Source organism: Balaenoptera borealis (assembly GCF_965194805.1).
Source record: "Balaenoptera borealis genome assembly, chromosome: 1".
NCBI classification, from domain to species: Eukaryota; Metazoa; Chordata; class Mammalia; order Artiodactyla; family Balaenopteridae; genus Balaenoptera; species Balaenoptera borealis.
The window spans coordinates 107,233,037-107,246,952 of record NC_138860.1 but is presented as its reverse complement, the minus strand read 5'-3'; the positions used below and the strand labels follow the sequence as shown (position 1 = coordinate 107,246,952).

The 13,916-nt window shown below is 35.7% G+C and overlaps 1 protein-coding gene across 5 annotated transcripts in view; it reads right to left on the bottom strand.

The window, feature by feature from the left end:
• Nucleotides 1-13,916, bottom strand: part of PLPPR5 (phospholipid phosphatase related 5) — a 150,529-nt gene that overhangs the window by 84,281 nt on the left and 52,332 nt on the right. For all 5 annotated transcript variants that reach the window (XM_082385811.1, XM_082385812.1, XM_082385809.1 and 2 more), the window contains 2 exons: nt 12,246-12,378; nt 6,174-6,424 (listed from right to left, as the gene is read on the bottom strand). In XM_082385811.1, coding sequence (XP_082241937.1) covers nt 6,174-6,424; nt 12,246-12,378 — 384 coding nt within the window. The remainder of the gene's footprint in view (nt 1-6,173; nt 6,425-12,245; nt 12,379-13,916) is intronic.

Genomic DNA, 13,916 nt, shown 5'->3' with positions numbered 1-13,916 from the left:
CGTAGGAACAAGATAAGATCTCAGAAAAACAACTAAATGAAGTGGAGATAGGGAACCTTCCAGAAAAACTATTCAGAATAATGATAGTGAAGATGATCCAGGACCTCAGAAAAAGAATGGAGGCAAATATTGAGAAGATGCAAAAAGTGTTTAACAAAGACCTAGAAGAATTAAAGAACAAACACCTAGAAGAATTAAAGGACAAACAAACAGAGATGAACAATACAATAATTGAAATGAAAAATACACTAGAAGGAATCAATAGCAGAATAACTGAGGCAGAAGAACTGATAAGTGACCTGGAAGACAGAATGGTGGAATTCACTGCTGTGGAACAGAATAAAAAAAAAAGAATAAAAAGAAATGAAGACAGCCTAAGAGACCTCTGAGACAACATTAAACGCACCAACATTTGCATTATAGGGGCCCCAGAAGGAGAAGAGAGAAAGGACCAGAGAAAATATTTGAAGAGATTATAGACGAAAACTTCCTTGACATGGGAAAGGAAATAGTTAGCCAAGTCCAGGAAGCGCAGAGAGTCCCAGGCAGGATAAACCCAAGGAGAAATATGCCGAGACACATAGTAAGCTAACTGACAAAAATTAAAGACAAAGAAAAATTATTGAAAGCAACAAGGGAAAAACGACAAATAACATACAAGGGAACTCACATAAGGTTAACAGCTGATTTCTCAGCAGAAACTCTACAAGCCAGAAGGGAGTGGAAGGACATATTTAAAGTGATGAAAGGGAAAAACCTACAACCAAGATTACTCTACCGGGCAAGGATCTCATTCAGATTTGATGGAGAAATCAAAAGCTTTACTGACAAGCAAAAGCTAAGAGAATTCAGCACCACCAAACGAGCTCTCCAACAAATGCTAAAGGAACTTCTCCAAGTGGGAAACACAAGAGCAGAAAAGGATCTACAAAAACAAACCCAAAACAATTAAGAAAATGGTCATAGGAACATGCATAGCGATAATTACCTTAAACGTGAATGGATTAAACGCTCCAACAAAAAGACACAGACTGGCTGAATGAATACAAAAACTAATCCCATATACATGCTGTCTACAAGAGACCCACTTCAGACCTAGGGACAAATACAGACTGAAAGTGAAGGGATGGAAAAAGATATTCCATGCAAATGGAAATCAAAAGAAAGCTGGAGTAGCAATACTCATATCAGATAAAATGGACTTTAAAATAAAGAATGTTACAAGAGACAAGGAAGGACACTACATAACGATCAAGGGATCAATCCAAAAAGAAGATATAACAATTATAAATATATATGCACCCAACACAGGAGCACAATACATAAGGCAACTGCTAACAGCTATAAAAGAGGAAATCGACAGTAACACAATAATAGTGGGGGACTTTAACACCTCACTTACACCAATGGACAGATCATCCAAACAGAAAATTAAAAAGGAAACACAAGCTTTAAATGACACAATAGACCAGCTAGATTTAATTGATATTTATAGGACATTCCACCCAAAAACAGCAGATTACACTTTCTTCCTGGAACATTCTCCAGGTTAGATCACATCTTGAGTCACAAATCAAACCGCAGTAAATTTAAGAAAATTGAAATTACATCAAGCATCTTTTCTGACCACAACACAATGAGATCAGAAATCAATTACACGGAAAAAAACGTTAAAAAACACAAACACATGGAGGCTAAACAATACATTAGTAAATAACCAAGAGATCACTGAAGAAATCAGAGAAAATAAAAAAATACCTAGAGACAAATTACAACAAAAATATGATGATCCAAAACCTATGGGATGCAGCAAAAGCAGTTCTAAGAGGGAAGTTTATAGCAATACAAGCCTACCTCAAGAAACAAGAAAAATCTCAAATAAACAATCTAACCTTACACCTAAAGGAACCAGAGAAAGAAGAACAAACAAAACCCAAAGTTAGCAGAAGGAAAGAAATCATAAAGATCAGAGCAGAAATAAATGAAATAGAAACAAAGAAAACAATAGCAAATATCAATAAAACTAAAAGCTGGTTCTTTGAGAAGATAAACAAAATTGAGAAACCATTAGCCAGACTCATCAAGAAAAAGAGGGAGAAGACTCAAACCAATAAAATTAGAAATGAAAAAGGAGAAGTTACAACACACACTGCAGAAATACAAACCATCCTGAGACTACTACAAGTGACTCTATGCCAATAAAATGGACAACCTGGAAGAAATGGACAAATTCTTAGAAAGGTATAACCTTCCAAGACTGAACCAGGAAGAAATAGAAAATATGAACAGACCAATCATAAGTAATGAAATTGAAACAGTGATGAAAAATCTTCCAACAAACAAAAGGCCAGGACCAGATGGCTTCACAGGTGAATTCTATTAAACATTTAGAGAAGAGCTAACACCCATCCTTCTCAAACTCTTCCAAAAAATTGCAGAGGAAGGAACACTCTCAAACTCATTCTATGACACCACCATCACCCTGATACCAAAACCAGACAAAGATGTCACAAGGAAAGAAAACTGCAGGCCAATATCACTGATGAACATAGATGCAAAAATCCTCAACAAAATACTAGCAAACAGAATTCAACAACACATTAAAAGGATCATACACCACGATCAAGTGGGATTTATCCCAGGGATGCAAGGATTCTTCAATATACGCAAATCAATCAATGTGATACACCATATTAACAAATTGAAGAATAAAAACCATATGATCATCTCAATAGATGCAGAAAAAGCTTTTGACAAAATTCAACACACATTTATGATAAAAACTCTCCAGAAAGTGGGCAGAGAGGGAACCTACCTCAACATAATAAAGGCCATATACGACAAACCCACAGCAAACATCATTCTCAATGGTGAAAAACTGAAAGCATTTCCTCTAAGATCAGGAACAAGACAAGGATGTCTCACCACGATTATTCAACATAGTTCTGGAAGTCCTAGCCATGGCAATCAGAGAAGAAAAAGAAATAAAAGGAATACAAATTGGAAAAGAAGAAGTAAAACTGTCACTGGTTGCAGATGACATGATACTATACATAGAGAACACTAAAAATGCCACCAGAATACTACTAGAGCTAATCAATGAATTTGGTAAAGTTGCAGGATACAAAATTAACGCACAGAAATCTCTTGCTTTTCTATACACTAATGATGAAAAATCTGAAAGAGAAATTAAGGAAACACTCCCATTTACCATTGCAACAAAAAGATTAAAATACCTAGGAATAAACCTACCTAGGGAGACAAAAGACCTGTATGCAGAAAACTATAAGACACTGATGAAAGAAATTAAAGATGATACCAACAGATGGCTAGATATACCATGTTCTTGGATTGGAAGAATCAATATTGTGAAAATGACTACACTACCCAAAGAAATCTACAGATTCAATGCAATCCCTATGAACTTACCAGTGGCATTTTTTACAGAAGTAGAATAGAAAGTCTTAAAATTTGTATGGAGACACAAAAGACCCCAAATAGCCAAAGGAGTCCTGAGGGAAAAAACAGAGCTGGAGGAATCAGACTCCCTGACTTGAGACTATACTACAAAGCTACAGTAATCAAGACAATATGGTACTGCCACAAAAACAGAAATATAGATCAGTGGAACTGGATAGAAAGCGCAGAGATAAACCCACGCACCAACTAATCTATGACAAAGGAGGCAAGGATATACAATGGAGAAAAGACGGTCTCTTCAATAAGTGGTGCTGGGAAAACTAGACAGGTACATGTAAAAGAATGAAATTAGAACACTCCCTCACACCATGCACAAAAATAAACTCAAAATGGATTAGAGACCTAAATGTAAGACCAGACACTGTAAAACTCTTGGAGGAAAACACAGGAAGAACACTCTTTGACATAAATCATAGCAATATCTTTTTTGGCCCACCTCCTAGAGTAATGGAAATAAAAACAAAAATAAACAAATGGGACCTAATGATACTTAAAACCTTTTTCACAGCAAAGGAAACCATAAACAAGACGAAAAGACAACCCTCAGAATGGGAGAAAATATTTGCAAATGAGTCAACAAAGGATTAATCTCCAAAATATATAAACAGCTCATGCAGCTCAATATTAAAAAAACAAACAACCCAATCCAAAAATGGGCAGAAGACCTAAATAGACATTTCTCCAAAGAAGACATACAGATGGCCAAGAAGCACATGAAAAGCTGCTCAACATCACTAATTATTAGAGAAGTGCCAATCAAAACTACAATGAGGTATCACCTCACACCAGTTAGAATGGGCATCTTCAGAAAATCTACAAACAACAAATGCTGGAGAGGGTGTGGAGAAAAGGGAACCCTCTCTTGCACTTTTGGAGGGAATGTAAATTGATACAGCCACTATGGAGAACAGTATGGAGGTTCCCTAAGAAACTAAAAATACAATTACCATATGACCCAGCAATCCCACTACTGGGCATATACCCAGAGAATACCATAATTCAAAAAAGACACATGCACCCCAATGTTCATTGCAGCACTATTTACAATAGCCAGGTCATGGAAGCAACCTAAATGCCCATCGACAGATGAATGGATAAAGAAGATGTGGTACATATGTACAATGGAATATTACTCAGCCATAAAAAGGAATGAAAGTGGATCATTTGTAGAGACGTGGATGGATCTAGAGACTGTCATACAGAGTGAAGCAAGTCAGAAAGAGAAAAACAAATATCATATACTAACGCATATATGTTGAACCTAGAAAAATCGTACAGATGAATTGGTTTGCAGGGCAGAAATAGAGACACAGATGTAGACAACAAACTTATGGACACCAAGGGGGGAAAGTGGTGGGGGGGTGGGCGTGGTGGTGGGATGAATTGGGAGATTGGGACTGACATGTACACACTGATGTGGATTAAATGGATGACTAATAAGAACCTACTGTATAAAAAAATAAATAAAATTAAATTAAAAAAAAAAAAGAAGTCCAGATAGTGAGTGGTAGATTAGCTTGGATTAAAAACTTTTAAAATGTTAAAATGCACACACCCTTATGACCTCCAAAATTACCGTGCCATCGTGAATGTTATGTACGATGCCATAGTTCCTCTCTTAAATTGTCCTTTCTTTAGTAACCTTTATTTCCAATCTCAAGTAGAGGTGTCACAGCAGATATTCTCTCTTTTACAGATAAACTGACAAGATTGCATCAGGAGCGTTAGAAACATTTCCATAATCAAATAGCTCGCTGAAGGTAAAAATAATTCTGCATTTTTTCAAGTAATTAGAAATTATCAAATTTAGTTTCAAATTGGTCCTGAGGTCTCATCAATGAGCTGAAATCAGAAGTAGTTATTGGCACCGTTGGACAGGAGAACTCCAAAAGGAAAAATTTTCTGCACTTTTTACTGTAGCTATGGAAAAGCCTTCAAAGCACACTTTTGGGAGTTCAACCTTACAGCTGGCAAGGCACATTCTGGTGATAGAGGGAAAGACTGATGGATATAAATACTGGGGTCAAGAGCTGCCTGCCAAGGCCGCCCCTCTTCGTACTCCTGCCTGTCATTAATGCACTCAGCTGTGACCACTTACTTCCACCTAAATGTCCTAAGATAGCAGCACTTAGGGCCTGGCTCCTACCACTAAAATAATGGCAAATACTCAAGAATAAAGAAAATATATATGATTTTTAAGGGCATTTTGGTTAGTTCTATGAGAAAATATCAAAACACTCATTGAGATATTAAGATGATATAGTTACCAATAACAAAAGAACTTTCTGGAAAAAGAGTGCCTCTTTCCCCATCTTCACCAGAGAACATTAGAACTTGAGTAGGTGGCTAAGAGCCCTGGGTAGTTCTCTTAATTGCACTATTACAAGTTTATGGTGACTGCTTTAGGACAAATTTGTTTCCATTAAGCCCTATTTAATAATAAAGACAAACATATTCTCAAATGGAAATGCTAATGGCTATATTTTTTAATACAACCAAATACCCACACATAATCTCATAAGAGTCAACTGACTTAATTTTATTCACAGTACAAACAGCTATTATTAAAAATAAATTAAATGTCCTGCAGAAAGCTGTTGCTGTGACTTCCATTATGGCAGGGAGAAATAATTTCTACTTTGGGAGAATCTACCAGAAAGACAAACTAAGAATGGTTTCTAATTCTTACTTACTGTCAGATACATAGCTGCATAGACACTGAGAGCCGCTTCTTTGGATGGAAATGTCTTCCTTGCTCTCATGATGAGATCCGGGTTGCCCGTGCAGGCCTCTTCCCCACTGATGAACTGCGTATACTGCTGACACCCAAGTGCCGTGTAGTTGGGTTTACACAGGGCGAGAAAATGTGGAGCCAGATTTCCTGTAACTACTTGTCCAGCATTTACAAAGATGTCTGTAGCAAACAGTCCAAACGTATAAATTCCTGAGGAAGAAAACACACCATTTTAACTGTTTGGTTTGTTGTGGTTCAATTTACAATACACCAAGATGGAAATATTTTAGAAACTATAAAATAGTTCCTACATACATATATATATATATACATACGGTTCCTTCCATTTCACTCCCTCCAGCTCCTCTCTTTGCTTTCTGAAGTAGTGGGAGTGTTAAATTATTTAACATATTGAGCTGTCTACCACTGGCTACATTTTTATGCACAGCAGGTTTATAAGACATACAATAAAAGAAGAAAATATATTCTAAGACTGTGTTTGGATAATGTGATTTTTTAAATGGAGACGTGTTTCCCTTGAGAGGGTTCAGTCTATCACCTTCTGCTAATGTTAGTAATCTTTATTTTTTCCCTATTTTTGAATTTTTTTTTTAATCTTACTAACATTAAGCAGAGCAGTCATCTCCCTTTGATTATGCCTCTTAAGCTCATTCAAACTGATATTAACTCAGCTGGAGGTGCCAATTAGCAGCAAAATCCAATGCCATCAGTCTTCATTTAAATATCATGGAAAATCTTAAGTAAAGCGGAATGTTTTCAGATTAATCTCTATATCGCCATCAGAAACATATTTTTTAAAGTCATGTAACAGCTAAGTCCCGCCTTATCTTTTATGGCTTGAGTTTCAATTTATCAAATTTGGGACAATTTAGTAAACAATAAAGCAATTAGATTATAATGTTTAAATTATCTTCACAGTAGTAAAATTTATTTACTTTGTTTACCTGAAGGTATAAAATTAAGTACATAAATTTTCCCCCTTTTGTAAGGAACAGGCCAATTTACTCAAATACCAAAAATATTTTCTAAATTCAATGTCATTGGTCATTATTGCCAAAACTTATCTTTCTACTTAGATAGCATAGGCGAAATAAATTCTTTGGCATCATCGTCAATAAACTTACAGATACAACCAGCAAGGATGTGGTATCAATGTAAAGAAATCCGTTCTTTTATAATTTTGGGTAATAAAATCCATCAGGACATTTTAAAACTATGCCAAGATAATACTTCCCAAACACTCGGTTCATTAAAAAGTCATATAATTCTATTATGATAATTAGATGCTTTTTTTTCTTTGTCATATATTTCTGGATTGTTTGTTTCCTAAGCCTTTACATAATTATTGGCAGTTGTGTTGCAAATCACCAGGATCAAATAATTTTCCAGGATTAGATACATGACTATCCTTTTCATTTTCAAAATATTATGTAACATTATGCAAGGTTCTTGCACCCAAACCTGCACATAGCAAAACTCTATGTGCATACAAACCACCATGAAACAAATACCTTAGTTCTCTATTGAAAAAACTTACAAGGAAGCAATGAAAAGCTTTCTTTACATCTTACCAGCATTCCATGAGCCATACAAGTAAATGTTACTAAAATCAGAAATCTGGCAGAAGCAGAGAAATGGAAAAGAACAAAGCTCAATAAAATGTTACTGTATATACTCTCTCTTTCCAAATCTCATGGTCTAGCATGGGAATCTAAATGTCAAGTCTTCACCTCTCTTCTCTTGAAATCTAGGCTAAGATGTACTCATTTTATTTAACCAAACCATTCTTTTTATCTGGTACAATAAGTTTTCCTGTTTAAAATACAGAGGAATGTTTGATAAGGATATGGAAATGTCTCTCGATACTTGTAAAGTTCCCAAATGTGCTTTAGAATTAAAATAGTGCATCAGGCCCAAGGCCAATATTGAAGTTAACTACAAAGATACTTATTAAAGTGAGATCTCATGAGTGTATCCACAGTGCTGACCTCCAGAATAAAGTCACTATGAAGAGTGATGTCCTATTATGCAGTAATGCTTTGCGCACAAGCTTCCATTTTATTATAACAAACTAGAAACATCCAAATCATGATAAACAAGGAAACAAGAAACAAACCAAGCACTCCTAAATATTTTATAAAATCATATAAGAAGTAAGAAACATGCAGAGACTTAAAAGCACACTTTACTGTGTGCCATTCAGGAAGACTTCGTTTTACTGAGCTTCGCTTTATTGGGCTTCACAGAGAGTGCATTTTTTTTACAAGTGGAAGGCTTGTGGCAACCCTGTGTTGAGCAAGTCTATTGGCACCATTTTTCCAATAACATTTGCTCACTCTGCGTGTCTATGTCACATTTTAGTAATTCTCCCAATATTTCAAAGTTTTTCATTATGATTATATTTGTTATTGGTGATCTGTGATCAGTGATCTTTGATGTTACTATGGTAACTGTTTTGGGGCAGCACAAACTGCACCCATACAAGGCAGTGAATTTAACTGATAAATGTGTGTGCTCTGACTGCTCCACCAACCAGCCGTTCCCCTATATTTCTCTCCCTCTCCTCAGGACCCCATAATCCCTAAGACACAACATTATTGAAATTAGGCCATTAAAAATTCTCCAATAGCCTCTAAGTGTACGAGTGAAAGGAAGAGTCTTGTGCTAAAACAGTCAGCCAAGTTGCAAATGCAAAGGAAACGTTCTTGAAGGATGTTAAGAAAGCGGAACAGCCTTACTGCTGATATGGAGCAAGTTTTAGTGGTCTGGATAGAAGATCAAACCAGCCATAATATTCCCTTAAACCAAAGCTTAATCCAGAGCAAGGCCCTAACTCTCTTCAATTCTATAAAAGTTGAGAGAGGTGAGGAAGCTACAGAAGAAAAGTTTGAAGCTAGCAGAGGATGATTCATGAGGTTTAAGGAAAGAAGTCATCTGCATAACAGGAAAGTACAAAGTGAAGCAGCAACTGCTGATACAGAAGCTGCAGCAAGCTATCCAGAAGATCTCGCTAAGATCATTACTGAAGGTATCTACACTAAACAACAAATTTTCAATGTAGACAAAACAACCTTCTATTGGAAGAAGATGCCATCAAGGACTTTCAGATCTAGAGAGAAGAAAATGCCTAGCTTTAAAGCTTCAAAAGACAGGCTGACTCTCTTCTTTGGGGCTTAAGCAGCTGGTGATTTTAAGGTGAAGCCAATGCTCACTTACTATTCTGTAAAGCCTAGGGCCCTTAAGAGTCATGCTAAATATACTCTGCCTTTTCTCAATAAATGGAACAACAAAGCCTGAATGGCAGCATTATCTGTTTACAACATGATTTACTAAATATTTTAAGCCCACTGTTGAGACCTGCTGCTCAGAAAAAAAATTCCTTTCAAAATATTCCTGCTCATTGACAATGCACCTGGCCACCCAAGAGCTCTGATGGAGATGTACAATGAGATTAATGTTGTTTTCATGTCTGCTGACACAACATTCATTCTGCAGGTCATGAGGAGTAATTCTGATTTTCAAGTCTCATTATTTAAGAAATACATTTCAGGGCTTCCCTGGTGGCACAGTGGTTGAGAATCTGCCTGCCAATGCAGGGGACACGGGTTCGAGCCCTGGTCTGGGAAGATCCCACATGCCTCAGAGCAGCTGGGCCCGTGAGCCACAATTACTGAGCCTCCACGTCTGGAGCCTGTGCTCCACAACAAGAGAGGCCGCGATAGTGAGAGGCCCGCGCACCACGATGAAGAGTGGCCCCCGCTTGCCACAACTAGAGAAAGCCCTCGCACAGAAACGAAGACCCAACACAGCCATAAATAAATAAATAAATAAATAATTAAAAAAAAAAAAAAAAGAAAAGAAATACATTTCATAGATAGGGATTCCTCTGATGGATCCGGGCAAAGTTAACTGAAAACCTTCTGGAGAGGATTCACCATTCTAGATGCCATTAAGAACATTCATGATTCATGGGAAGAGGTCAAAATATTAACATTAAACAGGAGTTTGAAAGAAGGTGATTCAACCCTCATGGATGACTTGGAGGGGTTCAACACTTCAGTGGAGGAGGTCACTGAAGATGTGGTAGAAATAGGAGAAGAATTAGAAATAGAAGTGGCGCTTGAAGATGTGACTGAATCACTGCAATCTCATGATAAAACTTGAATGGATGAGGATTTGCTTCTATGGATGAGGAAAGAAAGTGGTTTCTTGAGATGGAATCTAATCCTGGTGAAGGTGCTGTGAAGACTGTTGAAATGACAACAAAGGATTTAGAATATTTCATAAACTTAGTTGATAAAGCAGCAGCAGGGTTTGAGAGGATGGACTACCATTTCTAAAGAAGCTATACCATGGGTAAAAAGCTATCAAACAGCATTGCATGCCACAAAGAAATCGTTTGTAAAAGGAAGACTCAATCACTGTGGCTAACTTCATTGTTGTCCTCTTTTAAGAAGTTTCCACAGCCACCCCAACCTTCAGATGCTACCACCCTGATCAGTCAGCAGCCATCAACGTTGAGGCAAGACCCTCCACCAGAAAAAAGATTACAACTCATTAAAGGCTCAGGTGATGCTTAGCATTTTTTAGTGATTTTAATTTTTAAAAGTATTTTTAATTAAGGTATGTATTTTTTTAAAGACATAATGCTATTGCGCACTTAACAGACTGCAATAGAGTGTAAACGTAACTTCTATATGCACTGGGAAACCAAAAACTTCATGTGACTTGCTTTATTGCCATATTCGCTTTATCATAGTGGTCTAGAACTGAGCTCAAATATCTTGGAGGTATGCCTGTATATTCTTTAGAAATATGTACATAAATGAATAAAAATATTTTACTTAAGTAGGCATAATATAATTTAACAATATTTAGGAAGGTTCAACTTCATCAAAATACTTTAGTTCTGAGTATATTATTGCTTATTTTGTTATTAAATGATTCTCATGCAAAGATTAAATGGGTCAAGGACACAGTATTGATGCATGTGAAAAATATAACTTTTAAAGTTTCATATAAAAGCTATCCCTTCAACAGTATAAATGAGGGCTGTGGGGAATGTATAAGTTGATGGCAATAAAAAGAAGTCTTAGATATGAAGACCTTTCATCTCCAGAGAGATTTAAAGGCATGATGACATTTGATTAGTGGGTTTATATATGGATTAGGTGATCTGTGCATAATATCTCCAAAGTCTTCATCTTGTTCCCATCAATATGAGAAATATATTGAAGGGTTACAGTATCCGTAATCTTAATACTGATCAGAATTTATCTTAAATGTTATTTAGTATATATAGATGCACTTTTTCTTATTTGACAAAGCCAGGAAATAATCATCTATATTAAGTTTTATTGTTTCAGTTAAAAAAACCTGTCTTGGCCAAGTGTCTTTTGAATTGAGATGATTTTCAGTAATTCGTCAATGTTCATATCATTAGTGCTAGAATTTGAGATTTAAAGTATCAGTAAATCTTGTCCCCTAATAAAATCACCAATACATTTTTGTAAAAAATGGTTTTTGTACCATTTTTTGTACCAATTTTTTGTAAAAAAAACACCTCAGAAGTAGTTCATGGATTGCTACTTATGATAATTAACAAATACAGCATTTCTTTTATTTGTCCAGCTATTTTTCTTGTCTTTCTTGATGTTCGATAACCAACCTAGATTATCATTTCTACCTAAGCGTTGTTTCTGAAATTTAATAAACATAGTAAATTGTTTCTTTTAATTACGTAATTTTTAGTTTCTTTTAGAATTTAAATATCCAAGTATGGTGGGATTTGTTTTCCTTAAAATAATATGGAAATGACACCACGAAATGGAGTTTTGCAAAACAGGAGAGAAAATAGTATGCAGTGTTTATTTTTAAAAACCAAATTGAAACATTTCTAAGAAAATATAACCTAATATTCGAATACAGTTAATATGCTGGTCATTTTAAAGGTTGGCTTATACATAAACACTGTTTCAGCAACAATAAAAACAATTCAGTGAACACATACCAAGAAATCGCACAGTTCTCCTCACCAGTGGGTTTATATAGCAACAGTCTCCAGTTAAAATAGTTTTCTCCTGGTTTTCAAAATCCCTTGTGGCCAGTTGTAGGCAAAACACAGCAGTTTCTCCAACTATTATCTTCCAAGGAAATAAAAGATTAAAGAACATTAGAATTTAACCAGTATAAATGTAGAATATTTTTATTTTTAAAAAATGCAAAAAAAGGACTTTCTTTGAGTGGTAATAATCTCAATATAAACCTGAACCATATTTGGGTAACCAGACCCTTTTATTATAACCTTATCCCTATATATATAAAACCCATATTTCCCTCAATTCAAAAAAGTATTAAACTGATAAATTATGAATAAAAATGGACTATTAACATTTTTGCTTTCTAAAAGACTTCATTAGAAGTGAAATAGGGGCTTCCCTGGTGGCACAGTGGTTGAGAGTCTGCCTGCCGATGCGGGGGACACGGGTTCGAGCCCTGGTATGAGAGGATCCCACATGCCGCGGAGCAACTGGGCCCGTGTGCCACAACTACTGAGCCTGCGCGTCTGGAGCCTGTGCTCCACAACAAGAGAGGCCCAACACAGCCAAAAGTGAATAAATAAATAAATAAATAAATAAATAAATAAATAAAGTGAAATTCTAAAAAAAAAAAAAAAAAAGTGAAATATATGAAAGATCTTTGCTTTAAGGATGCACTCATTTTTTATCTGTAATTGAATTTCAAGTTTCATTTTTAAGTGATTATGTCTCATTTATATTTGACTCTGCCATAGATATCAGAACAAACCTCAATGAAAATAATCTTGGGACTTCCCTGGTGGTCTAGTGGTTAAGACTCCACACTCCCAATGCAGGGGGCCTGGGTTCGATCCCTGGTGAAGGAACTAGATCCCACATGCTGCAACTAAGAGCCCGCAGGCTGCAACTAAAAGATCCCACATGCCGCAACTAAAGATCCCGCACGCCGCAATGAAGATGCTGCATGCCGCAATGAAGACCCGGTGCAAACAAATAAAAAATAACTAACTAACTAAATAAATATATTTTTTTAAAAAGAATGCTTTTATTAAAAAAAAAGAAAAGAATCTTGAAAGGATCTGATATAAATATACTAATATAAAATTATATTAATACTTTTATAACAAGGAAATATAATCAAAATAGTATCATTCTATTCTGGGACATTATTAAGAATTGTAATCACTAATATATTCTTTATACTTTAGTATACATATGTCATTTTAATCGTCATAAAAACTGTATGAAACAGAGAATATTATCATACCTCTTTGACAAGGGAAAAAAACAAGACTTGGAACTCAAATGAATTGTCAAAGGCCACAGAGCTAGTGAGGAGAAAAATTAGGTTCTGATACAGATTCTTTACTCAGCTATGTGATTTATGAAAGGACCTGGCTATCTTCCACTGGTGTTTGTACCATTTCATTCATTTTTATACATGGTCTTTAAAATCACCCAGCAAGGTATTAGAACAAGTGTCATGTGTCATAATACCATTTTACAGATGAGGAAATGAAAGCTTGAGGAGGTTAAATAATTTGCTCTCCATAAGGCCAGTCAGAAGCCAAGCAGAAAATTCTGACTCAGCCCTAGATCTTCTGACTCTATTTAATACCACAAACAACCACACTAGAAATAAG